At 55.6% G+C, this 26627-nt stretch overlaps 1 protein-coding gene across 4 annotated transcripts; it reads left to right on the plus strand.

The window, feature by feature from the left end:
* Nucleotides 1-297: 297 nt before the first annotated feature.
* Nucleotides 298-11625, plus strand: H6PD (hexose-6-phosphate dehydrogenase/glucose 1-dehydrogenase). Of its 4 annotated transcripts, none has more exons than XR_013776761.1 (8): nt 298-344; nt 1322-1432; nt 2666-2809; nt 3895-4550; nt 5657-5774; nt 7736-8005; nt 8688-10448; nt 10992-11625. XR_013776761.1 is itself a non-coding variant. In XM_079326009.1 (6 exons), the coding sequence occupies exons 3-6, from the start codon at nt 3924-3926 to the stop codon at nt 10043-10045; spliced, it is 2373 nt and encodes a 790-aa protein (XP_079182135.1). In that variant the 5' UTR covers nt 2202-2296; nt 2666-2809; nt 3895-3923; the 3' UTR covers nt 10046-10524. The 4 variants fall into 4 exon arrangements, 2 of the variants coding, with proteins under 2 accessions (XP_079182135.1, XP_079182136.1); XR_013776762.1 differs by lacking the exon at nt 10992-11625 and adding an exon at nt 10909-10919; XM_079326009.1 differs by lacking the exons at nt 298-344; nt 1322-1432; nt 10992-11625 and adding an exon at nt 2202-2296 and having other exon boundaries at nt 8688-10524.
* The last annotated feature ends 15002 nt before the right edge of the window (nt 11626-26627 follow it).

Consider the following 26627-nt stretch of genomic DNA (forward strand, 5'->3'; position numbering starts at 1 on the left):
CGTGTCCCCCAGGGTGATTCTGTGTCCCCAAGGGGGGTGATTCCGTGTCCCCCAGGGTGATTCTGTGTCCCCTTGGGGGTTATTCCGTGTCCCCAGGGGTGATTCTGTGTCCCCTTGGGGGGTTATTCCGTGTCCCCCGGGGCGATTTTGTGTCCCCAGACCCGCTCACGCCGCAGGTTTTTTTTCCTCCCTCCCGAGCGCCAGCGCCAGGCGCGAGCGGCCGCCAACCACAGAGTCTGTGCGGGGCGGGGCGGGGCGGGGCGGGGCCGGGCGGGGCGGGGCGGGCGCGGGGGGCGGGGCGCTGTGTCGGGCCCGCCGCCGCCGCGCCGTGCTGTGGGCGGGAGGTGAGCGGGGGTCAGCTCGGACCGGGAGGGGTCAGCTCGGACCGGAGGGGTCAGTTGGGACCGGGAGGGGTCAGTTGGCACCGGAGGGGTCAGTTGGGACCGGAGGGGTCAGCTCGGACCGGGGGGGGTCAGCTCGGGCAGCCTGCGCCCCGCTCTGCGCTGTCCTGCGGCACCGCGCACCGGCCTCCCCGCTCCGGCACCGCGTGGGCGGCGTGAGGGCCGCGGGGATGGAGGGATGCGGGGATGGAGGGCCGCGGGGATGGAGGGCCGCGGGGATGGAGGGATGCGGGGATGGAGGGATGCGGGGATGGAGGGATGCGGGGATGGAGGGATGCGGGGATGGAGGGATGCGGGGATGGAGGGATGCGGGGATGGAGGGATGCGGGGATGGAGGGATGCGGGGATGGAGGGATGCGGGGATCGAGGGCCGCGGGGATGGAGGGCGATGCTCCCGGCCCCCGGCGAGGGGGAGACGCGGTCACAGGCGTTTGTGGCATCGGGAGCGCGATGCAGCCCCGGCCCGGCCCCGCTGCCCCTCAGCCCGCGGGGTGCACGGCCCGGCTCGGCTCGGTTCGGCTCGGCTCGGCCCTGCTCGGCTCGGCTCGGCCCGGCCCGGCCCGGCCCGGAGTGCGGCCGGAGCTCCAGAGCCACCTGCGGGTGCGGCGGGCGGGTCCCTGTCGGTGCCCGGGGGCTGGGACAGCCGCTGTCACACGGGGCTCGGCCTGTCACAGGTGAGCTCATAGCTCATCCCTGTCACCATGAGCTCAGCCCTGTCACAGGTGGGCTCATCCCTGTCACAGGTGAGCTCATAGCTCATCCCTGTCACCATGAGCTCAGCCCTGTCACAGGTGGGCTCATCCCTGTCACAGGTGAGCTCATAGCTCATCCCTGTCACCCATGAGCTCATTCCCCACATTCCATGCCCTGCCCACGCACTGGAACAGTTCCCTCACGGCCCCTCTGTCCTGCTTCTCCAGGGTTTTGGAAGTGGCTGCTGTCACCATGCTGAGGCCAGAGCACACCGAGTGAGGCTGAGTCAGAGCCAGAAGAGCCAAACACAAACTCGTGCACCTCAGCTTGCTTTTAATGTGAGTCTCCTCATTTGGACTTTTCCAGAAGCTGGTGGTGAGGTCATTCCTGCCCAGAAGAGCAGTGGGGCTTCCCCAGTTCTCAGAGAATCCCAGAGCCCTTTCCTTCATGTGTTACCTGTGCAGAGCCCTGTGGGAGCCCCAGGCCATGCTGCATTTATCATAGAATCATAGAATCATAGAGCACCCTCAGCTGGAAGGGACCCACAGGGATCATCACAGTCCATCTGTGCATCTGGTAATTATTTTTCAGTGGGGATACAGCAGTAACAAAAAATACCTTTTGCATTTTTTCCATGAAGACCTGAAAGGAGCTCCTTTTGAGCAGGAGCTCCAGGGGCTGTGCAAGGGAATGCACATCCTGACTGCTGGGCCAAGCCTTACATGTTTATGTGGATCAGGAGCCTTTTCCTGAAGCCTGACCAAGTAACTTTGTACTGGCTGGCTGAGGGAGTTTTGGAGTGTTATTTTTTAGTGTGAGCAGTGGTGATCAACTGGTATGAAAGCTGTAAACAAACACTGCTGGGTTTACTGAGCTTATTCTGTGCAGTGTAGCTCAATATTTTGCAATTGGGAGGGTTGTGAAACTGGCTTTCTGTTGGTTTGGGAATACACGTGACTGTGGCTGAATCTGCCAGGAAGTTCCCTGGCTGATTCCCTCTTTTCTGGAGCAGCATGACCCACCCAGAGCCTTCCCCTTCCTCACTGGTCCCTGCAGCACAGCAGGGGCTGCCAGGGTGCAGCAGGTCAGTGCCTCTGGTTCAGGGGGCAAAGGTTGCCCAGGAAATGTAAATACACATTTATTGCACTGAGAAACTTTGTCATCTGCATTACAGATCCCCACAGCAGGGGAAGGGAGAGCAGGTAATCATTTATTCTGCAGCAAAACCTCAGGAGTGCCTCTTGCAGCTGCCAGTGCTGCTGGATTCCTTCAGTGGGTCCATGGAGCTCAGACATGAGGAAAGAGGGAGGGAGGGGAGACAGGCACAACAGAGGGCTGGAGAGGGAGGAGTTGAACCTCCAGACCACATTTCAGCTTGTTGGAGCTGTCTGGGAGAGGAGTTACTACACGTGCCTGGGTTTTACCTGCTCACAAACAGCAGCCAAAGGCTTCAGCACAGCCAGTGGGGCAGGACTGAGCAGGGATGTGCTGGGACATTGCTGGGACATTGCTGGCTCGGGCACTTTTGGTGGTTTCTCTGTTGTAATTGGGTCTTTCCTCCTGTTTCCCAGGAAGGGAACAACCTGCCTTATCTGTCCTGCACATCCAACTGGTCAGAGACACCCAGGCACAGGAGAAGTGAGGTCTGCACTGGAAGAGGCTGTGCAGGAGAAAAATTTCCAGCTGCTTTTGTCTCTAAAGTTCCTGTGTTACAGGTGAGTCTGCTGGAGAGAGAAACACCAGGTTTCTACAGACCAGTTCAAGCTGCAGACAGGGAGAGATATCCAGATGTTCCTTGTAATTATTTAGTTACCATCATTTATTGACCAGAGCTCAAAGTTTTTAAAGAAGTAAATAACCTTGTGTGCTGTGAAAGGGAAGGAGATAGGCAGTGGGAGAGCTGCTGAAATAACACCTGATGTAATGGGAGCAGCACAGAGGTTTAGTCACCCATGCAGGAGTGACTCTTCAGTGACATTACATCTCTTGAGATGCAAAGTCATTGCTGTGTTCCTCAGTGTAAGTGCTAAATGTGTCTTTTCTCTTAAAAATAAATGTATTTTGAGAAAATAAACATGAGCAAAGGGACTTTTTGGCCTGGCTGCAGTGGTTTGGATGGGCACTGAGTGGAGAAGGCCAGAACAGGACCTGTTCTTCAGTGGTGGAGGTTATCTAGACTGCCTCCCATCAATCTGAGGAGTGAACTGCTCCCCAGAGTGGTTTTATCACAGCAGCCTCCCAGTAGCCATTAGAGCCCAGTTCAGGGGTGGTGCACAGGAGCCTTTAAGTGAAGGAAGAAGAGCCTGGGGCTGCCAGTGGTCGTGTTTGTCCCTGAGCTGCTCTGACAATATTGACATGAAGCCTTGCCAGGGCAGCCCAGCTGTGTTTGAGCAAAGTCCCAAGCAGGATGTTGGAAGCAGGATTCAGGGTGCAGCACGTGTGCTCAGGGTGCAGCCCGTGTGCTCCTCTGTGTGTTCCTCTGTGGCCAGCTCTGAGATCTGGATGAAAATTGGTTTCAGTTGCCCTGTGCAAGGGCACTGGCACCCCCTCATTAACTCAGCTGTGGGAGCAGTGCATGTGCTGTGCCTTCAGCACTGCCTTCCATTCTGGGCTGCAGAAGGAGGCTGCAGGTTTGTCAGGAGCCCAAATTCAGCCTTGATTCAGGTCATGCAGGGCAGGAGAGGCTGTTGGGTGGAGGATCCAGGCAGAAGCTTTTGGCTCCTCTGGGGAAAGCAGGTACCTTGTGTTGTGTTTGCAGTGCTACAACATGGATTGATTTGATTTTTATTCCTGACTCTAGTGCTGCTGGCTCTGCCTCTTCTCCCCAAGATGCTGGGAAGGGTCCTGTGCACGGTGCTGTTCGTGGGAGCCCTCCCACCCCCAGCTGCAGCATCCCAGGGCCACATCTCCGTGGTGTTGCTGGGAGCCACGGGAGATTTGGCCAAGAAGTATTTGTGGCAGGGTCTGTTCCAGCTCTACATGGACCAAGTGAGCAGTGGCCACAGCTTCACATTCCACGGGGCAGCACTGGCTGCTCAGGAGCCGGGGCAGAGGCTGATGTTTGACGTGCTGAAGAGGCTGTCCTGTCCCCCTGACGAGCCTCCCAACAGGTGTGCAGTGCTCAAGGACCAGTTCCTGAAGCTGAGCCAGTACCACCAGCTGAAGACTGCTGAGAACTACACAGCCCTGAGCAGGGAGATCGAGAGGCTGCTGCTCCAGGAGGGGCTGCAGGAGGCGGGGAGGATCTTCTACTTCTCGGTGCCGCCCTTTGCCTACACCGAGATTGCCCAGCACATCAGCAGCAGCTGCCGGCCCCCTGCTGGCGCCTGGCTGAGGGTGGTGCTGGAGAAGCCCTTTGGCCACGACCTGCAGTCGGCCCAACAGCTGGCTGCACAGCTGGCAGGATTCTTCAAGGAGGAGGAGATGTACCGGGTGGACCATTACCTGGGCAAGCAGGTGAGCAGTGCACAGCCCCTGCCAGGCTGGGGGCTCAGAGCCCAAGAGACTCTTGGTGGTCAGTTCTGGATCTGAGGAGAGCAGTGTTCTCCTCCCAAATCCCTGCAGAGCCTCTCAGTGTGATCCAGAGCCTCCATGTGCTCCTGGAATCCTGTCCTGATCCTCTGTCCTGTGCTGCTGTCCATCCTCTGGGAGGACACAGGAAATGTGCAGACCAAAGCAGAGCTTCCTCCTGTTGGAGTGAAGAGTGTCCCTTCTGCAGAGCAGGGCTGGGCTGTGGGCTGGGCTCTGTGTGCCTGGAGCAGAGATGCAGAACTCCTCTGGCCTCCTCCCCAAGGTCAGGGCTTTGGTTTCGCTGAGTAAGCAGCACCTGTCCTCTCACAGCTCCACATCCCATTACACACAGGGCTCTCTGCTTAGCCATGGCTTCTGGCAGCTCTCCTTCATTTGATATGATAAGGAGCTGATGGGCTGTTAGTTCTGTGGGATGCTTAGGGGGAGGTTTCTTCCTGCCCTGTGCTGCACTCTGGGCTGGGAGGATTGTCTGCTGCAGGTACAGCTCAGGATGTGCAGCTGCACTGTCCCAGAGGGAATGGCTTCAAGGACACGCCATCCTTGTTCCTCAGGAATGTGATGCCACACTTTATGTGGCCAGGTTTTACTCAGAAGTTGCATGTCCAGCTACAAGGAGAGCATCTCCACTAAGAGATTTCTTCTGTTCTGTTTTTGGGGCTTTATTTTACCTCCCCAAAACAGCAGATGGCTTTAGTGGTGTAAGCATCTGAGCTGATGTATTTCAGCACTTTGGAACCTTACATTAGTCACAGGATGGTCTGACTCAGCCCTTTGTCCTCTGGCAGGTATAAACTGAGTGCTCTGCAGTTTTCTCATGAAACCTCTAAATGCCTCAGAAGAGGCATTTTGGTTTCCTTTAATGTCTGATCTGGGCAGTCACTGGTGACCCTACTGTGCATCACTGCAGGCTCTCCTGCTGCTTTTCTCTGCTCTGACCCCCTCTGCTCTGCTGCTGGATGGGGCAGTAAGGCAGAGGCACTGTGGGAATCTGCTGAGTTTTTATGGAGTCTTTGATTCTTCCCCCTTCCCAGGCTGTGGCCCATATCCTGCCTTTTCGGGATCAGAACCGACAGTTTCTGGACCCAATTTGGAACCGACATCATGTGGAGAGAGTGGAGGTTGTCTTGAAGGAGACTGTGGATGCTAAAGGTTGGTGTGGAGGGTGTGCAGGGTGTGTAGGGTGAGTGAGTGAGAGCTGGCAGGCTTGTTAATAATGGGGAGGTGGCCCTTGAGGTGCTACTGGGACAGAAATAAAAAAGGAACAGATGAATGGTGTGTTGCTCCCTGGAAACAGAGAGGGACTGACCTACAATTCCTGTCCTGGAGACTCACTCACTTCCAGGCTGCTGTCTCTTAAGAAAAAATTCCATTTGCAATTCATCTGGGAGCAGGGGCAGAACCCCCCACCTTTTTCTGCTGCAGAGCTCTGGGGGCATTGCTGACCTTTCTATCCCAGTTCTTGGTGAACAGCACTGGATTTGGAATGATGCAGTCTGAGGCCACTTCAGCTCAGTGCAGCAGTAGTGTGGCTGTTGTACCAACCCTTTTGTGCTGCTGTCCTGTCAGGCACCAGGCTCAGCCCTTTGTGCTGTTCTCTGGGAGCTGCTCATGCCTCTCCTGCCTGCATGTCTCTGGGTCAGTCTGGGTTTGTCTGCCTTTCTTCCCTGCCTCTGTAGTAGGAAGAGCACTGCAGAGGGCCAGTCCCAGCAGAGGGCCAGTCCCAGCAGAGGGCCAGTCCCTGCAGAGGGCCAGTCCCAGCAGAGGGCCAGTCCCTGCAGAGGGCCAGTCCCTGCAGAGGGCCAGTCCCTGCAGAGGGCCAGTCCCAGCAGAGGGCCAGTCCCTGCAGAGGGCCAGTCCCAGCAGAGGGCCAGTCCCAGCAGAGGGCCAGTCCCTGCAGAGGGCCAGTCCCAGCAGAGGGCCAGTCCCAGCAGAGGGCCAGTCCCAGCAGAGGGCCAGTCCCTGCAGAGGGCCAGTCCCTGCACAGGGGCCAGTCCCTGCAGAGGGCCAGTCCCTGCAGAGGGCCAGTCCTTGCAGAGGGCCAGTCCCTGCAGAGGGCCAGTCCCTGCACAGGGGCCAGTCCCTGCAGAGGGCCAGTCCCTGCAGAGGACCAGTCCCTGCAGAGGGCCAGTCCCTGCACAGGGGCCAGTCCCTGCAGAGGGCCAGTCCCTGCACAGGGGCCAGTCCCTGCAGAGGGCCAGTCCCTGCAGAGGGCCAGTCCCTGCAGAGGGCCAGTCCCTGCAGAGGACCAGTCCCTGCAGAGGGCCAGTCCCTGCAGAGGGCCAGTCCCAGCAGAGGGCCAGTCCCAGCCCAGCGTGGCTGCTGCTGAAGGACACGGCTGCAGTGCCTGCAGTGCTGCAGCATCCCCTCTGCAGTGCTCAGCACAAAGCTCAGGCTGGGCTGCCAGGTGTCCTGGCCTCTGCAGCACCAGGATTGCTTCCCCACAACTTCACCTCTGCCTCCCTCAGCCACCATGGACTCAGTTAATGCAATTTTATCAAACTTGGGGTGGCAATCTTTGGTTTGGCAGCCCAGAGCTCACCTGACCCTGTCTGTGTGAGAGGGATGCAGGGCAGAGGGATTTAGGGAGAACACCCTGTGCCCTCCCCTCTCTGAAAACTTTGTCATTTGTCATTTGATGTCTTTTTTCCCCCCTGTGCAGCTTTAGCTGGCAGCATTGATTTCATTAATGAATGTGCCTTTGGATTAGAGTGGGGGAGATAAATTATCAGTCAGGAGGGAAAGCCTGTGGTCGTGATGCAGCCTGCTGCTGGTGACACAGCCCTGAGTCACTGCAGGAGTGCTCTGTCCTTCTCCCACTGATCCCACCTGCATGAGAAGCCAGGCAGGGAAAGGGAAGCGTGGCTCTGTGCATGAAATTTTGTCTCCCAAGGGCATGGCTCAGCCAGAGCCTTCTGAGGACAGGAGAACCATCCAGTCCAAAAAAGGTCTAAAATTTTTTACATTTCACTAGGACAGGCTGCCCAAAGCTCTGTCCAGCCAGACCTTGAGCATATGCAGTGCCTTGGGTTAGTTGCTGTGTGGGGAGGAGCCTTGCTGAGCCCGTGGTGCAGGAGGGGAGCAGCTCCCTGAGCTCTGCCCGCTGTGCCCAGGCCGCACCAGCTTCTACGAGCGCTACGGGGTGATCCGGGACGTGCTGCAGAACCACCTGACCGAGGCCCTGCTGTTCCTCACCATGGAGCTCCCTGCCAACCTCAGCAGTGCCCAGCAGGTGCTGCAGCACAAGCTGCAGGCGCTGCAGTCCCTGTGGGAGCTGCAGAGGAGCAGTGCTGTGCTGGGGCAGTACCAGGCCTACGACAGCCAGGTGCAGGAGGAGCTGCAGGAGGCACCGGGCTACGTCAGCACCACGCCAACCTTTGCAGGTGAGGGTTTGGGCTGGGCCCTGGCCAGGGGAAGCAGTCAGAGCTGAGCAGAGCAGAGCAGCAGATGTGAGTCCTTGCAGGAGCAGCTCCATGGCTCTGGAGCTAACTGCTGGCTCAGGGATGTGTCCAGGCATTCTCTGACATGGTAACTGGGAGCTGGACAAGATGTCCCTGCTGTTGTGTCAGTTAACCCTTGATGCAGGGAATGGGAAGTGTAAGAGCTAAGGCCCATTATTATAAAATCTCTGCATTGACTTTAGAAGAGGTCTGTAAACTCCTTTGCCTTTTCATAAAGTCAAGTTGCTCTGTGGCTGAAGGGCAAAACTTTGTTCTTTGTGATGAGTGAACCACGAGGCCATCTCTAGCCATGCTGTGAATATGAAGAGGATTGTCTAAATGATGTTCATGCTCAGAAACTGGTTTCCTTCAAGATGAAAGAAAGCTGAACAAGTGGGATAGCTGGGAGAAAGCACAGCAAGGGAGCTGGAGAGAGGGAGGATCACAGAAAGGCCTGGGTGGGAAGGGCCTGTAAAGAGTTGTGGGTACGCAGTGAGGCTGTGCAAGGGCAGGATGTGGAGCTGGAGACACGGTGGCTGCCCAAGGAGCTGAGGAGGGAGAGGGTTGGGCAGTGCTGGAGATGGCCAGGAGTGCCTGCTCAGCTGGGGGGGCTGTGTCGTTGCAGGGGTGCTGATCCAGAGCCACAGCCCGCGCTGGGAGGGGGTGCCCTTCCTGCTGACCTCGGGGAAGGCTCTGGATGAGCGGGTGGGCTACGCCCGTGTGCTCTTCAAGAACAGAGCCTACTGCCCTCAGAGTGGCACTCTGAGGGAGGCAGGGCACAGCCACTGCAAACCCAAGCAGATCATCTTCTACTTCGGGCACGGCGCGCTCGGCACCCCTGCAGTGCTGGTGAGCAGGAACCTCTTCCAGCCTGCCATGCCCAAAGACAGCTGGAAAGCTGCAGAGGCTCGCTCAGACCTGCACGTCTTTGGACAGCCACTGTCTGATTTCTACGTGTACAGCCCTGCGAAAGAGAGAGATGCATATTCTGTGCTCATCTCCAACATCTACCACGGCAGGAAGGATTTTTTCATCACCACGGAGAACCTGCTGGCCTCCTGGGCCTTCTGGACCCCTCTGCTGGACAGCACCTCCCGCCAGCCCCCGCGCCTCTACCCCGGGGGCGTGGAGAACCAGCAGCTGCTGGACTTCGAGATGGTGGGCGGGGGGCTGGCGTTCACCCTGGCAGAGCCGGCAGAGCCGCTGAGCCCCGGCGGGCAGATGCCCAGCGAGTTCAGGGCCATCCGCTCCACGTTCCGGCAGAGTCCCCTGGTGTCGGCCTGGGCCGAGGAGCTGATTGCCCAGCTGGCCTCGGACATGGAGGAGGCGGCGAGGAGCAGCGTGGCTCGCTCGGGGCAGTTCCACCTGGCGCTGTCGGGGGGCTCCAGCCCGGTGGGGCTGTTCCAGAGGCTGGCCAGGCACCACTTCGGCTTCCCCTGGCAGCACACGCACGTGTGGCTGGTGGACGAGCGCTGCGTGCCGCTGAGCCACGGCCAGTCCAACTTCCAGGGGCTGCAGCGGCACCTCCTGCAGCACGTGCGGGTCCCGTACCTCAACATCCACCCCATGCCCGTGCAGCTGAACGGGCGGCTGTGCGTGGAGGAGGACGGCGGCGCGCGGCTCTACGCGCAGGACATCGCGGCGCTGGTGCCCCACGCCAGCCTGGACCTGGTGCTGCTGGGGGTGGGCCCCGACGGGCACACGGCCTCGCTCTTCCCCCGCTCCCCCCGCGGCCTGCAGGGCGCTGCGGCCGTGGTGCTGACCGAGAGCCCCGCCAAGCCCCACCAGAGGATGAGCCTCAGCCTGCCCCTCATCAACAGGGCCAGGCAGGTGTTTGTGCTGGTCCTGGGCAAGGGCAAGCACGACATCACCACCCTGCTCAGCAGGGTGGGCCACGAGCCCAGCAAGTGGCCCATCTCGGGGGTCAGCCCCAGCTCTGGCCAGCTGGTCTGGTACATGGACTATGAAGCTCTGCTGGGCTGATGCCTTCAGTGTCCCTCCTGCCTTGTCTGCGTGGCCTTTTCAGCCTGGATTTTCCTACACGAGGTCCATGTTCCAGCAGCACCTTCGTCCCTTCACCTCCATCCTTCTGGGAGATCCGTGGCCTGCAGCACCTCTGACCTTTGAGCCTGGGGGGAGCTGGGCTGTGTCCAGAGCTCAGGAGGAGCCAGGAGCCCAGTGTAGCATTTCTGGCTCTGCTCTGGCTTCTGGCTGACACTTTGGACAAATGACCTCACCTGGATGTGCCTCAGTTTTCCTGTCAGGCCTTTGTGCTCATTGGCACATAACTACCTCACAGGCCCTACCTGCTGCCAAATGCTTTTAAATTTCCTGTAATTCTCATGCTCAAAGACAGTAATAACACGTTCAGTGTGGCTGGGCCAGGGTCATCTCAGTGAAATGATGTGGTGTGCCCATGGAGCTGAAACCTCGTGTGTGCAGCACCTCCTGCTGGGAACCAGCCTCTGCTTTTGGGGCAGAACTGGCACTGATGTGTGAGCTCTGTGCAGCCCTGAGCCTGCAGAGAGCCCAGCAGCAGGGCCTGAGCCTGTGAGCAGGAATTGGCTGAATTCATGGAGTGATCAGGGGTGGGGAAGGGGCACAAACTGCTTTGGGGCTGTTAAAATTGGGGTGGGGAAGGGGCACAAACTGCTTTGGGGCTGTTAAAATTGGGGTGGGGCACAAACTGCTTTGGGGCTGTTAAAATTGGGGTGGGGAAGGGGTACACACTGCTTTAGGGCTGTTAACATTGGGGTGGGGAAGGAGCAGAAACTGCTTTGGGGCTGTTAAAATTGGGATGGGGCACAAACTGCTTTGGGGCTGTTAACATTGGGGTGGGGAAGGAGCACAAACTGCTTTGGGGCTGTTAAAATTGGGGTGGGGAAGGGGCACAAACTGCTTTGGGGCTGTTAAAATTGGGGTGGGGAAGGGGCACAAACTGCTTTGGGGCTGTTAAAATTGGGGTGGGGAAGGGGCACAAACTGCTTTGGGGCTGTTAAAATTGGGGTGGGGAAGGGGCACAAACTGCTTTGGGGCTGTTAAAATTGGGGTGGGGAAGGGGCACAAACTGCTTTGGGGCTGTTAAAATCGTGGGGACAGGCTGAGGGGAATGGCAGCTGACAGAGCTGCTGTTTGCCAGCAGTGCAATAATTACTGAGGGAAAAGCTTGGTGCTCAGAGGAATGGTTGGGTTTAGCTAGCAGAAAAATCTTTTAAACAAAAGTGTCCAAAAATGTAACATTCCAGTTCTTTTGTATTTGGTGTGAGGGAACAAGTTTTAATGAAAAACTGACCTATGAGAGAGTAACTGTATTGTTATAGACAGTTTATTCCTGTCTTACAGGTGACTGTGGCATTGGAATTTTCTTACTTTTGTACATTTGCTTGGTAATATGTGGCTGGAACCTCTTGAAATAAACACTGAGAGGTTTAATTGCACTTTTAAATAAGCACATGGGATTTTTCCCAGGGAGCTACTGAAAACAGGGTTTATTTGTGAAGTCTCTGCCTAGTGGGTCACCCCAAAATTTATCCTAGATTTTATTAAAATCAATTAAAAGTTTCCACATGTTTTCCTTGGTGAATGGAGCTATCTGGGTTGTTTGGGGGATTTTTCAGAAGTGTATTTTTTTTTTCCACACAGACAATTCCTGTTAAACTCTATAATACTTAGCATTTGCTAAATGAAAACCAAATATTTTTGAGTACAGAAATTTATGACTGGAAAGAGAGAGACTGGATGGGAAGAAGGGTTAAATGACCAACAAATCCAATGAGAGGAGTGGTAGCAATCCACTGGGCTGTGGGCCAAGGAAGCAGAGCTATTTTTATTTTGTGAAAGTTATTAATAGAAGGTGTGCACCTTCTTGAGAGCTTGTATTAACCTTTCTTTGCAAAGGCAGCTCCATGGAGTAACTTCTTACATTCTGTTTCACATAAGTGATTATCGATACCAATTTTTATTAATTTTTTTAAAGTCAAGGGCATTCCTACAATTCAATGGTATGATTATTTCTATGTTTTACAGAAAACTAACACTGGAAAGAACTCATTTTTCACTTCAATTTTTATAAATCAAATTGTAAAATCTTTTTTTTTCCCCATGAGTAAAGTTTTATGATTACTTTCATGTTGTTTAATGAATAAAGAATTATATTTATAAAAAAAAAAAATAAATAGTTTTTAACAAGAAGTGTCTTTTAATTTCTTCCAGAAATGGGTGGCCTTCTCCTGCCCTTCTGGTGAGTGAAGTTTTAGTTGTGTAAAGTGGCCAATGTTGCTGCAGTATTAAATATTCACTCTGACTCTTGCTTTTTTTTTTTTTTTTTTTGGTGTCTCATCCAGACAAAGCCAGGACTTTCCAAAACAAGGAGCAGCCAAAGCCCTTTTAAGGTGAGAAGATGGAATCACCAGAGCCCTGGGATGGCCAGCTCAGGACAGTCCCCCTGATGCACATTTGCTGCCCAATTTCCATGGGTACTGTCACCACAGCACAGAGCTGCATTTGTACCTGAGCTGGGAACCTCTGAGCTCAGAGGGTGGCTCAGGGCTCTGGAAGTCCTGAACCCACTTCAGCTGATGCCCAAAGGGAAATCCCACCTGGCACCTGATCCCCAAAGGGAAATCCCACCTGGCACCTGATCCCCAAAGGGAAATCCCACCTGGCATCTTCATCCTGTGCTGGGGAAGGGGAGGGGGAGCACAGCAGTGCCCAAGGGAGGGTTGATCCTGCTGGCAGCACTGAAATGAAGCCTTTTCCTGCTGCAGGGCTGCTCATGCACACCTGCTGCTGGCCCTGGTCTGCAGGGCACTCCTGGGCATTGCTGTGGGGATGGGGGCTGTCCAGGGCCAGACCCTCTGCACATCTTCAGCTGTGCCAGGAGCAGTGAATGCCCCCAAAGGCAGGGGGCAGGGGCACGGGTGGGAAAAGGAGCAAAACTTGCAGGGCCTTAATGCATTTTAAAAACAAAATTCTCAGTGCTGTGCTCTACTTCTGCTTTGCAATGCAATGCAGAACTGTCACGGGTGCTGCAGCAATGCATGGCTGCACAGGTGCTGCAGGAGTGCACAGCTGGCAGGGTGCTGCAGGAGTGCACAGCTGCATAGGTGCTGCAGCAATGCATGGCTGCACAGGTGCTGCAGGCGTGCACAGCTGCATAGGTGCTGCATGAGTGCACAGCTGGCAGGGTGCTGCATGAGTGCACAGCTGGCAGGGTGCTGCAGCAGTGCACAGCTGCATAGGTGCTGCATGAGTGCACAGCTGGCAGGGTGCTGCAGCAGTGCACAGCTGCATAGGTGCTACATGAGTGCACAGCTGCATGGGTGCTGCATGACTGCACAGCTGGCAGGGGTGCTGCAGCAATGCACAGCTGGCAGGGGGCTGCAGCAATGCACAGCTGGCAGGGTGCTGCAGCAGTGCACAGCTGCATAGGTGCTGCATGAGTGCACAGCTGCATAGGTGCTGCATGAGTGCACAGCTGGCAGGGGGCTGCAGCAGTGCACAGCTGGCAGGGGGCTGCAGGAGTGCACAGCTGCACAGGTGCTGCAGGAGTGCACAGCTGGCAGGGTGCTGCAGGAGTGCACAGCTGGCAGGGGGCTGCAGCAGTGCACAGCTGCACAGGTGCTGCAGGAGTGCACAGCTGCACAGGTGCTGCACGAGTGCACAGCTGGCAGGGTGCTGCAGCAGTGCAGAGCTGCACAGGTGCTGCACAGGTGCAGAGCTGCGCTGCATCCCTGCGGGCTCCTTTGCCCGCCGGAGCCGCTCTGGACGCGGCTCTGCCGGCAGCAGAGGGTGCTGCTCGCCCGTGCTGCTTTTCCCAGCCCTGTGCTGCCGGCGGAGCTTTCAGAGACCCGGCCCGGCCCAGCCCAGCCTGCAAAGACACGAGGACACGTGAATTAACTGAGCTGTTTTTTCACATGTGCCCCAAGACCATCAGTGATGAGAAACGTCAAGAGCATGCTAATGTCCAGTCCCAAAAAGCCAGTAACTGCAGCAGCTCGCAGGGGCATTCATTGCACACTGACTCCGGTGGCGGCTGCCACCTCCTGAATCACTCACACGCTTCCTGCAGCTCCCAGGTGGTCCTTGCAGGTATCCCATGCAATATGGCTCGCTGGATTTATGACATTCCACGGGCTTACAGCTTGAGCAGTATTGCTGCAAGCGAGTCTCTTTGTCTGCAAACACTGCAAAATTAATTACCTCTAAGGGACACTACCGGGTCAGATTTGTGCAAAGCGTTTTCTGAACGAGGACTGAAGTGAACAGAAATGTACTTCCCTGGTTTATTTCGGTAAACAAATGAGTCTTTAAAAAGCAGAGACATTCCCCGGAGTGATTGAAACAAATCACAGAATCAGATTGGAAAAGACCTCTGAGATCACCGAGTCCTCCTGTGACATAACAGCAGCACGCCAGCGGGAGCGTGGCACAAAGCGCCAGGGCCGGGCATCCCTGAGACACCTCCGGGCACGGAGACTCCGCAGCGCCCCGGGCAGCCCCTCCCAGCGCCCGATGCCCTTTCTGTAAGGAACGCGGCACCGCGTGGAGTGCGCCCGCCGAGGATGCGGCCCACGAGGAGCCGCTGCTGCAGCGAGCGCGACACAGCAGCACCAAAGCAGCGATTGCACCAGAAACGGGCGGGGATGGGCGCGGGGACCGCGGCTCCGGGGCTGCCGCTGCTCCCGGCGATGCGCGACCCCCGCCCGCGCAGCGCCCCGGCCCCGCTCCCGCTCCCGGTCCCGGTCCAGCCCCGCTCCGTTCCCGGTTCCGCTGCTCCCCGACTCCGATCCCTGCCCAGCCCCGCCGCTTCCCCCGCTGGCTCCGCTCCGTTCCCAGCCCCGGAGCGGCCGCGCCCCGGGCCGGACCGTGCCGAGCCGTGCCGGGGCGGAGCGGGGCTGGAGCGGGGCCGGGCCGGGGTGGAGCGGGGAGGGAACGGAGCGGAGGCGGAGCGGGGCTGGACCGGGGCGGAGCGGGGCCGGGGCGGAGCGGGGCCGGGCCGGGCGCTATTTGGGCCATGTGATGCCGGCCCGGCCCCGCTGGGCGCGCCGGGAGCAGCGGGCGCGGGGCTCGGCCTGCCCGGGCACGGCACGGCACGGCACGGCTCGGCACGGGCCATGGTTCGGACGGCAGCCTGGGCACGGTAGGAGCGGGCCCGGGCGGGGGGCGGCAGCGGGGCGGCTCCGCGGCCTCTCGGTGCCCGCGGCAGGGAGCGGCTGCTGCGCCGGGCAGGGCCCGCGGGCGGTGCCAGCGCCGGGGCGAGGCCGAGCCCTGGCTGCGGCTGCTCCCGGAGCCCGGGTGGGGATGGCGGCGGTACTGGGGTGGTGGGGATATCGGGAATACTGGGGTGGTGGGGATATCGGGGATATTGGGGTGATGGGGATATTGGGGTGATGGGGCTCCGCAGCCGCGCCGGGGATGCCGCGGCACGGGCGGCTGCGGGCCCGGCTGGCGGGGCCGGGCGATGCCCGGTGCGGATCGCTGCGGCTGGGGGCTCTCCGTTCGGGTCTGTGGTTCCGGCTCTCCGTTCGGGTCCGTGGTTCCGGCTCTCCGTTCGGGTCCGTGGTTCCGGCTCTCCGTTCGGGTCCGTGGTTCCGGTTCTCTGTTCGGGTCCGTGGTCCCGGTTCTCCGTTCGGGTCCGTGGTCCCGGGGGTCGCGCCGGTTCTCCGTTCGGGTCCGTGGTTACCGCCACGCTCCCCAGCGCACCTTACAAGGTCTGGCTGCTGTGTCTCTGTCCTTACTACATAAACCTCTGCCAATACAACGGGGACTTACATAATCCTCTATCTGGAGAGCCCAGGCTGTTGTTATAAGGTCAGCCTTGCAGCCTCCTGCTGGACTGTGCCGTGTTTTGTCCTCGTTCCCTGGCTGAAGTGAGCAGCCCGGTGGCTGCTGCTGGCCATGCCTGATCCAAAAACTGTGAACTGTCTGAGCCGTGCCTCAAGATAAGGAAGTTTACAAAACGATTGTAAAAATGGGAGTTGCTCTTGGAGAAAGATCACTTCTTTTTTTTTTTTTTTTTTTTTCCCAATGATAGCAACGCAGGATGGCTCAATGAACCTTTTGTCCCAGGAGTAATCTGTGTCTTTCCCACCCCTGTAACATCTGATTCTACAGCAGATGCAGCCTTGCCGAGCTCGGTAGCGCAGCCAGGCAGCTCAGGTGTGAGGAGCGGGCTGTGCAGTGCCCTGCAGTGCGAGTGGTGTGGCTGCGGGATGGGCTGGGTGGCCCCGAGGGTGTTCCGGTGCTGCGGGAATGAAGGAGCAGCTGGGAATGCGCTGGAGCCGCGCTGCTGTTTGCAGAGTGATGGATCGGCAGTGCCGGGAGGCAGCGAGCTGGATGGAGGAGCATCCTCGCCGAGCTGCCCTGGCCCTGCTGGCTCGCACAGTGCTGACGGTGGATGCATAAAGCAGCAGCCGACCCTCCCTGTGAAGGGTGCAGTGCAGCAGTGTGTTCTCGGGGGATGCTGGGCTGGTGCATCAGCAGAGCCTCTCTCTGCTCTGGAGGCTCCTCCAGTGCGCTGTGATGTGCTCTGGAGCTTTGTTTGTAAACTCCTGCTGGTTCTTGTGTTCCAGGAGCTGGCAGCTGATGCTGTGTTTGTGGGGATTGGCCTCTGCCTCTTGCTCTCCTGTATCTGGGTTGCTTTTTTTCCTGAACCTTATTTCCTTCCCTCAGAAAAAGCGAAAGCAGTCTGCAAGGTCTGCTTCTCTTGTGAGGGCTAATTAAGAATTCATTAAGTTCCTGGAATTTAAAATCTGTAGCTAATGAGCCAGTGAGGACACTGTGCCAGGGTTTGTGACTGAGTGCAGACAGTGCTGACAGATTATATTCCAAGTCACAATGTAGTTTTTGAAGAACATAAGATGTGGAATGGAGCATGTTCTGTGGCTCTCTGGGGTTTGTCTTGGTCAGGCTTTGTGGCTGATGTCTCTGCATTCTCTGCAATTGGCATCTGATGGGCTCTGAGAGGCCAGTGCAAGTGGTGGGTGGAATTTGGGGTTTTAGTGTCCTTGTACTTCCTGAGCTGGAGCCACCCAGGGATTGTTGGCAAGGGGTGAGGATGTCCTGGGGCTGGCAGGGAGCACCAGTGAGAGGATTTGGGCTGGGCTTGTCTCATGTCCTGTGCAGGAGCTTGTGCAGCAGTGGAGGAGCAGCTGACTGCACCTGCTGCGGCTCTGAGTTCCCCAAACCTGCTGTCTGTGCCTGCCCGTGGAGCTGCTGCCCTGCTCCTGTTTCCAGGTGTGTGCTGGAGCTCATACCTGCCAAGGCAGGGGTCAGACACCAGCTGCTTTCAGACACAGCTGTGTGATGCCTGCAGAATAAAAGTGAGTAAGTGTCTGGTGCCAGACTGCAGTCACTGGGTTCCTTTGCTGGTGGCCTTTGCAGAATGAGCTCATGTCAAGGTGTTGACTCACTTCCAGTTACTGCACTGCTCTGGAAAACAAAGAAATCTTCCCTTGGCTTAGTCCGTGTGAGTAACTGCTACAGCTGCCTCTGTTTCCATGAATAATTGCTGGGGGAAGAGTGCAGTTGTCCTTAACAAAGATGGAATATGTGCTACAGGTAATGGCCAAATAGTCTCTGCTGAGTGTGAGAAAATACAGCTAAAAAATAATAGTTTCCAAGCACATGGTGGGGAAAATGTGCCACTGTTAGCTGTGTTTTCCCAGGGACTACTAAAACATCCATTCCCTTTTAACTCTGTGCTGCTCTGCCCTTAATGGTAATGCTTTGGAAACTCCTGGGATAAAGTAAATTGGTCTGTGGCATTGGTCAGAAAATTCTCTTGCAGACTAAGTGGTTTTTACAGCAAAAAGAAAAATCCTCATTCTGGGTGTTAATTGGCTACAGGAACTGCTTTTATCTGTAGCTCTGGGGTGGCATGAGCTGCCTGAACTCTGGGGTGTTTGAGGCAAGGAGACACAGAAAGAATTTCCGTGGTGCAATTGGTTTGTGAAATTTGGATGCTGTGTGGAGGTGCAGCACTGGAGGCAGAGCTCTGTGCACCATGAATAAAGTCCTGCTCCCCCTGAAAGTGGGGGCAGCTGCCTGGCTGCCCTTGCAGAGCCCTTTCTGTGGCAGGAGGAGGGAGGGATGATGTCCTGAGCACAGGCATGAGCAGATGGCAGTGCTGGGGCAGCTCTGTCACCCTGTCCTGCCTGGGGCTGCCTGACCTTCAGAGCTTTGGGCAGAGTCTGTGCCCCAGGAGGGGGGTTTGGAGCAGGAGTGCAGGGCTGCTCCCTCCTCTCCTGCCCTGTCTGGCTCCCAGGGCAGGGTCTGTGTCTGCTCTGGGTGCTGGTACAGCTTGTGCTTCAGGGGCTCTGCCATGAGCCTCCTGCTGCCATGGGGTGGGAAAGGTGGGAATGTTCTCTTACCTGTGTGCCAGTGAGGAGCTGGGGTTGGGCAGGGCACTGATGTGCCAGTGCTCCACTCATGAGGAGCATCCTCATCATCCTCCCCTCTGGTTTTGTGTGTTGTGCTTCTGCAGCATTGAAGGGCAGTTTCAGAGTTTTTTGGATCAGCATCTTTTTCTCATTTAGTAGAGAAATAGGCACATGTCTTCATCTTTGCTTTTTTTTCTTGGTGCTGGAGGGTCTTGTCCACTGTTATTTCCTTGTCTTATGACTTTATGAGGGTTTTTTATTCTAGAACATGGGAAGACAGACTTCAAACTGAAGCAGTGGTGCTGCTGTCTAACAGTGAAACTTCCCCTGGGAGGAGAAAGTGACACATTTCTTTGTCCTCTGACAAACCTTTCTCTTTAAGGAGAAAACTTTTTACTTAAAGAGACTTCAGCCACCACCATGTGCCCTACACCAGAGTGAGAGGAGCTGAGGCTTTGGGGCAGAAGGTGGTGATGTCCAATGGAGTTACCAAACATGGGCTTTTTCTTTTGGCCTGGAAGGGGAATTTGATGAAGCTTCTAAGTCAGAGCAGCTGTGTGGATGTTAGCTTCAAACTGCTTTCTTTGGAGAGCTGGTATGTTATCAAGTCAGGAATCTGTCCTGAGGAGATCCCAGATGGGGCCTTGACACCATAAATGTACAAAGGCACTCAGTTGCACAAAAACTGCACAAAAACTTCGTTCTGAAGAACGTGAGCCACAGATGGTGAACAGCCAAGAAAAGCAAGCAAGGGGTAAGGCCAAGCTGTTCTCTACATGAGAAGGCTGCATTGGTCTCAGATGTTTAGAAATTCTTGGTTTAAACTTCTGCAAACTTCACTGTGGATAAGTTCTGGTTTGAATGGCCTCTTGTAAATCAAAATCTGCTTAATGCAGAGATGTGAAAAGTGCCTGCACCCCACTCTAGCATGTGGAGGTTTGTGGTGGGCTCTGGAGTTTGCCAAAGTGTGGTTCTTGCCTTTATTCTCTGCTGGGTGGTGCTCTGAGCTGCAGGGGAGAATGAAGGCTCTGGAGATGTTTGCACAGTGTCTGTGTGCTGGGTTTGGGGACACTGAGAGGGCTGGATGGGCCTGTGCCTGCAGGACAGGTCACCCAGAGTCACTTGATTCCCAGTCACCCTGGGCTGTTTTAAGGCTAAACCAGTCTGATATTGCAATATTGCACCTGGACAGTGAGGGAGAGGCTGCTCTGTTCCACACTAATCCCAGTCCTGCATCTGGGACTGGGAGATTCCAGAGGTGCCCATGTAAAGGACACTCCAAGCTCTGTGAGCTGCCCTGGCAGGGTTCTGTCTGTGTCCCAGTTCCTGTGAACTCCAAGAGCTGCAGAATAAACCTGCTGATCCTTGTGCTGAGAGGAGCCTGTGGGATGCAGAAAGCCCCTGGCTGGGTGCCTGTGGCAGGGCTGGAGTGCTTGGGGTTTGTGTTCTGGGCTTGTGGCATGGCCACGAGCTGCTGTCACCCTGTGCCAGGGCTCTGGGCACTGGCTCCTGTCCTGGTGTCCCCAGGGTGTCACTGCTGTGGCACTGCTGTCCCCACTGTGATCACTTTCCTCTGTCCCTCAGCCTTCCTGGAGTGCTTTTCTCTTGCAGTGAGGATCAGATGGACAATTCAGCCCAGTTCATGAGGTCTGTTCACAGGATCAGATGGACAGCAGAGTGGTTTCAGCCCAGCTCTCAGGATCAGAACTCAGAGTGGTTTCAGCCCAATTTACAAGGATCAGATCTCAGAGTGGTTTCAGCCCAGTTCACAGGATCAGAACTCAGAATGGTTTCAGCCCAGTTCACAAGGATCAGAACTCAGAATGGTTTCAGCCCAGCTCTCAGGATCAGAACTGGGAGTGGTTTCAGCCCAGCTCTCAGGATCAGAACTCAGAGTGATTTCAGCCCCTGGTGCAGCTCCAGGCTCTTCCTTCTCCCAGCCCCTGGCAGCCCAGGCCAGGCTCAGCCTGGGAGCAGAAGGGCAGCAGGGCTGCACACATGGCCCCAATTCCAGCAGGATATTGCTGTGAGGTTAGGAATGTGGCACTTGGCCTGCCAAGGTACAGCTGCTGAGCAGAAGTTAAAAAAAGGGGCAGTGATGTGCTGTGAAGTGCCTGTGAGCTTGGGTGATGGTGAGAATGTGGGGAGTGGAGACAGAGCAGCACTGTAATGTGCTTTTGGGCTTGGCTGGAGGGTGAGATGGGGAGGAGAGGAGAGGGCAAGCTGTGTATCTTATGTATTTTAATATATCAGTGACTGAGGTCCATCCTGGGAATTGGATACTGCCATTTCTTGATAGCTGCCTTAGTTAATTGGCATTCAGATGATCCACTCAAGGACCAACAAGCTGTTAATAGCTGAATTATTGTGTGAGGGAGCAGCTTTGGAAGGATGGAGAGGTTTCCTGGGTGTGCACTCAGCTCATCTCCCTGTGTCAGTGTGTCCTGGTGTCCCTGAGCCCAGGCTGGCAGGGGGTACAGATGTGCACAGATGTTTGCCTGCAAGGATCTCAGAGTTGTGAGTTTGCTCTTTTGGAGGGAAATCTGCTCTGCTGGATGCACACCTGGTGTGGGTGTTTCTGCTGTAAGGACTTTCTGCTGTGTTTTCTGCAGAAAGGATTTTGGCTGTGGCTCAGGAGGTGTTTCCATCTTTGCCCCTGGCTGTGGGATGTGGTTCCTGGGGCATGCTGGTGTCCCCTCCAGGCAGAGCAGCTCAGCCTCCTGCTTGGCACAGCCCTGGCAGCCCAGAATCCATGGGGTCAGCAGGATTTCCACTGCAGCACAGAATCCATGGGGTCAGCAGGATTTCCACTGCAGCACAGAATCCATGGGTTTACCAGGATTTCCACTGGCAGCACAGAATCCATGGGTTTACCAGGATTTCCACTGGCAGCACAGAATCCATGGGTTTACCAGGATTTCCAGTGGCTGCACACTGGGATGTGGCAGCAGCCCCTGACCCAGCTCAGCTTTAGGCCAGATCTGTGGCAAGACTTTTGGGGTTCACCTAGGAACAGGCAGGAGCAAAATGAGGTACATGGCTTATCCTGTGTTTGCTGGGATAAATGCAGCATCAGTCTTCTGTTCAAATGGAGAAGAATTGCAAGTTTTGGCAAGAAATCAGAATTGAATGGCTCTTGGAGCTTCAGAAGAGATTTCTTGGTGCAGGTGGGCCCTGAGAGCAGTGTGCTGTATATTGGGACTGAAAGCAAATCCCCCTGTGTGTTTAAGATAGGATTAAGATATTAAGATTATAATTAAGATACTAAGATAGGTTTTATTAATTAAGATATTAATTTATTAATTAAGCTATTAAGATAGGTTTTAGCTTGTGGTCATTCAGGGGAGAGGAAGGTGTTACAACCAGCACTTCTCAGAGGCATGTGCTCTTATGTTATTTGGATTAGGCTGTCTTCAAACTTGGCAGAAACACCAACCAGCCCTCAGTCTAGACTGGTTCTGAAGGAATCCTTGGCCTCATGGCAATCTCCATTTCAAGGTGCAGGACAGAAGCAGTGATTGCATTGCCATAAATACAATCTCCTTCTCCACAGGAGGATGTTCAGTGTGCTCTCAACCCTTGTTTTGGCACACCTGAGAGGACCCCAGTGAGCCTGACACAGAATTGGTGTCTGAGCCAGGCTGGTGGTGCCAGGGGCTGGCAGGTGGCAGCAGGGACAGGGTGGCAGCAGGGACACAGCCAGGTTAGTCCAGTCTGGGCTGGGGTCTCCAGGGGCTGCTGTTATCTGCAGGGGTTCAGTTTATGCTGCCACTGAATGGAAGTGCCTTGGGCTGAGTGCAGGAATCAAACCCCAAGGTGAGCTGAGTCTGGTGTGAGGTTTTAGTGCAGGAAGAGGCTGCTGGATGTGGTGGCTGTGTTTGATGTTCCAGCAGTTTGTCTCTCTCTGTGTTTGGGAGGCTCTGGGCACTGGAGGGGGTGCCAGTGCCTTTCTCATTGCTTTCAAACTGGTGTTTGCACACAGCAGGTCTTGGCCAAGCCACCCAACCTCACTGAAGGGAGGAATAAGAGCTTCAGCAGCAGCCAAGAAACAGCTGAACGTGTTTTGAGGCTGAGCAGCCCAGGCAGGACAGAAACCTGCACACTGGAGGAGCAGCCAGCATAACTGGCTTATCTCTGCTATTCTTCAGCTCTAAACTTTCAAACAGCAGGGCAGCTGCTCTTCCCTGCCTGCTCCTGAGTGTATTGAGTGCATCTTGCTGATCTTTAGAGTGTTTCTACAAGGCTTCTTCATCTCTGTTCCTTAACTTCTATTAATCAGCTTCAAGCCTGCTTTTCTGACTGGAAACTTTCCATTGATGTCATGGGAGCTTTCTGTGGCCCACATCAAATAGCTGGGTTCACCAGGAATTAAGTGACTCTACAAATGTTGATGTTAAACACTTATTTGGAAGGCATGCTGGCTTCTGAGGGCTGTGGTATGCAGGGAGGATAGGGTGGCTGTGCAGCTTTTGTCTGAGCTCTGGGAGTGCTGGCAGCTGCTCAGTGCTGAGATAAGCTCAGGATGTCCATCCCTGACCACTGCCCTGCCCCTGCTCAGCTTAAAGGACCCAGATGGCAAAGTCTGCACAGTCCCAGCAGAGCTGCTGGCGTAATTACAGGTGAGGAATTTTGTTGTTTTAGAGGGGAAGCCACAGTTTAGTCTGCTGAGGAGAAGGAAGGACATGCATGTTCCTCAGGCCCTGCTTACTCAGCCTCTGTGGTGGTGTCAGAGCGTGTGGAAGGTGGAAAGGGGAGGGAAAAACCCCCTCAGCATTCCCTGTCCCCCCAGCCAGGCTCAGAGCTGGGCAGGGGCTGGTGCCTGGAGCTGCAGCTCAGTCCTGGCACACTGGACTGCTCTGGAAGCCACTTCAAACCCACTTGATTTACAGAGCTCAGCCTTGTGGGCTGTTGCTTAGGAGGGAATTTCTGAGTGTCCCAGCAAGGCTGAGGGGCCATGCTCTGTGCATGTCCTGGTCACTTTTTTTGGCAGAAGTGTTTGTTCTGTATTACACAACTGCTACTGGCAGGAAGAAGTTGCTCTGGGATATGTGGGCACCTCACAGGGCAGATGTGAAAGCAGCACCTGCATTCCTGCAGCCACAGTCTGTATAATGTGCTTTTATCTCTTCATTTTGGTGTGCCCTGCACTTCCAAATTGATTTATCTTGAGCTTTTACAGGGTAGAACTTAAGGCAGGCACACTAGGAAGGCTCCTTAGAACTGCTTTGGGAGCCTGCTGGTGGGTGGTTTAAGGTTTTTGGGTCACCCTGCCTGTGTCAAAGCCCCCCAGCAATTCCCAGGGACCCTTTAGGTGGTGGTGGGGGCAGAACTTTGCATCGTGCTGGGGCTGCACTCACTGCCAGCTCCAGTCAGATGTGCAGTGTCTCCTCCTAATTATGGGATGTCCCAGCTCAATTACAGCTAAACACAGAGTCCAACCATGTCATTAAACTTTTTTGGCTAATGACAAGTCAGAAATGAGCGTGGTCCAGCACGCTGTGCCCTGGGAGCTGCTGAGTGTGTTCCAGTCAAGCTGGCAGCCTGAGCTGTCCCTTGTGCAATCTGTCTGCCAGGAATTTCTCCTGTTTCAGCATTTGGGAGCTGCTGGGTGATCCCTCCTTGCCTGCTGGGTGTTCTGGACGTGGGGGCTCAGCTGGCTGAGTGTTTTGCTGGGTGCTGACAAGCTGGGCACTGCAGTGACCCCTGTTCATCCAGCTCTCCCTTTGCTCCTTGGGCAGGGTTGGGGTTGCTCAGCTGCCACTGAAGCAGGGACATTGTGGGTTTGAGCAAACAGAGGTTTGGGGTGACCCTGGTAGAGCAAGCTTGGGTTTGTCTGGGCTCTTCACCTCAGCTGGCTGCTGCGGCAGCTGGAGAAGGGAAATGGCATCTTCTGGCTATGTTGTTGGATTTGGGAAGGGTTTTTCCACAGCTTTTGTTATGTTTAAGGGTGGTTGTTGTTCCAGATTAAACTTGAATAGAAAACATAAGGCTGCTGCCAGCTTTCTGTCACAGACACCTTTTATCTTGCATTCATCTCTTCCAAGCAGATGCTGCTTTCATTTCTTCTCCTTTTTTTTTTTTTTCTTTTTTATTTTGCTACAAGACTAAAATTAACAGCCCTTTGATGCAGGGGAAGAAACTGTATTTCAAAGCAAAGTGCCTAGTTAACTTTGATAATAAAACTGCTGGTTTTTATCTTGGAGGTAAATCCATGTTCCTTGGAAACAAATGTGGGAGTGGGAAGCTCCTGAGCCCTGCTTGCTCTGGGTGAAGAGGCAGATCCCTCCTTACCTGGGAGCATCAGGGGCTGGGTTTGGGGTGGGAGGTGTGGATGGGGCTGGGTTTGGGGTGGGATGTGAATGGGGCTGGGTTTGGGGTGGGGCTGGGTTTGGGGTGGGATGTGTGAATGGGGCTGAGTTTGGGGGGGGCTGGGTTTGGGGTGGGATGTGTGAATGGGGCTGGGTTTGGGGTGGGATGTGTGAATGGGGCTGGGTTTGGGGTGGGGCTGGGTTTGGGATGGGATGTGTGGATGGGGCTAAGTTTAGGATGGGATGTGTGAATGGGGCTGAGTTTGGGATGGGGCTGGGTTTGGGGTGGGGGGTGTGAATGGGGCTGAGTTTGGGGTGGGGCTGGGTTTGGGGTGGGATGTGTGAATGGGGCTGGGTTTGGGATGGGGCTGGGTTTGGGGTGAGGTGTGAATGGGGCTGAGTTTGGGGTGGGGCTGGGTTTGGGGTGGGATGTGTGAATGGGGCTGGGTTTGGGGTGGGGCTGAGTTTGGGGTGAGGTGTGAATGGGGCTGAGTTTGGGGTGGGACTGGGTTTGGGGTGGGATGTGTGAATGGGGCTGAGTTTGGGGTGGGGCTGAGTTTGGGATGGGATGTGTGAATGGGGCTGGGTTTGGGGTGGGATGTGTGAATGGGGCTGAGTTTGGGGTGGGGCTGAGTTTGGGGTGGGATGTGTGGATGGGGCTGGGTTTAGGATGGGATGTGTGGATGGGGCTGGGTTTGGGGTGGGATGTGTGGATGGGGCTGGGTTTGGGATGGGATGTGTGGATGGGGCTGAGTTTGGGGTGGGATGTGTGAATGGGGCTGGGTTTGGGATGGGGCTGAGGTGAAGGAGGTGCCATGCCCTGGTGCTGTGTGCCAGGTGTCAGCACACAGTTGTGCAGGTTGTTCCCCTGCATGTGGAGCTGTCAGAGGTGCAGCAGGGCAGGAGGGCTGAGCAGAGCCCAGCTCTGGTGCTCTCTGTGTCCCTGGGCCAGGCTGAATTGCTCCTTCTGCTTTCAGAGCCTGGTGCTGAGCACGAGGTTCATTGAGCACCATTGTGGCTTTTCCACCCGAGAGGAGCAGCCCTGTTCCTGCAGTGCTTCCAGAGGCTGGTGGAGTTTTCCTGGGGGATGAAGCTGAGCCACGGCCTTGCTGCTGTGCCAGGTGACTTGAGGGAATGGAGAATTCCTGAACTTGGCCAGTGGAGGAAGAGCTGCTGTCACCATTCAGCACGTTACAGGAGCTGGAGATGCAGCAGAGGCTCATCTTGTTGTGGTCCAAAAATCTCATTTCAGAGCAGGGGTAGGGGAATTCCTGCTGGAGCCTCAGGCTCCCTGAGGGACACCTGGGAGGTGTTTTTGCTGTGGAGGCACTGCAGAATTGACAGCTCTGTGTTCTGGGGAGCTGAGGTGAGCCCTGCCTGGGGTGCATTGCAGGGTGTTGACTTCTGAGAACATCCCTTTGCTAAGAGAACAGAATGGCTTCCTAAGCAGAGTGAAAAAAGTCACTTCCTCAGTGACTCAGCTGTCTCCTCTTGTGGGGTTTTTGTCTTCAGTGGTGGCACCCTCAGACTCCACAGACCTCAGGGCAGGAAGGGCCTCAATCTGTAGCCTGAAGTGTGAAAGATCAACTGGGGCCTTCCTGCACGAGGGTGCAGCTTCAGTCCTTCTTTTCCAGCACTTGGGAAGCCCAGGATGGAGAGATCTGGGTCAATATTGTAGAGGAATGCTGAGTTTTCCATGTGCCAGGGTGAGACAGTGAGGCATGTGAGCTGAGCCTGTGTTTGTGTTCCTTGGAGTAAAAACTGTGTGGTGTGAAGGCACTAACAGGGGTTGGATTCACTTGTTTGGGATTTATTTGACCTGAGGATTAACACAATTTAAGAAACTGGAGTGACTTGGGCAGGGAGGAAGGTGCC

The sequence above is a fragment of the Erithacus rubecula genome, assembly GCF_903797595.1.
Source record: "Erithacus rubecula genome assembly, chromosome: 24".
NCBI classification, from domain to species: Eukaryota; Metazoa; Chordata; class Aves; order Passeriformes; family Muscicapidae; genus Erithacus; species Erithacus rubecula.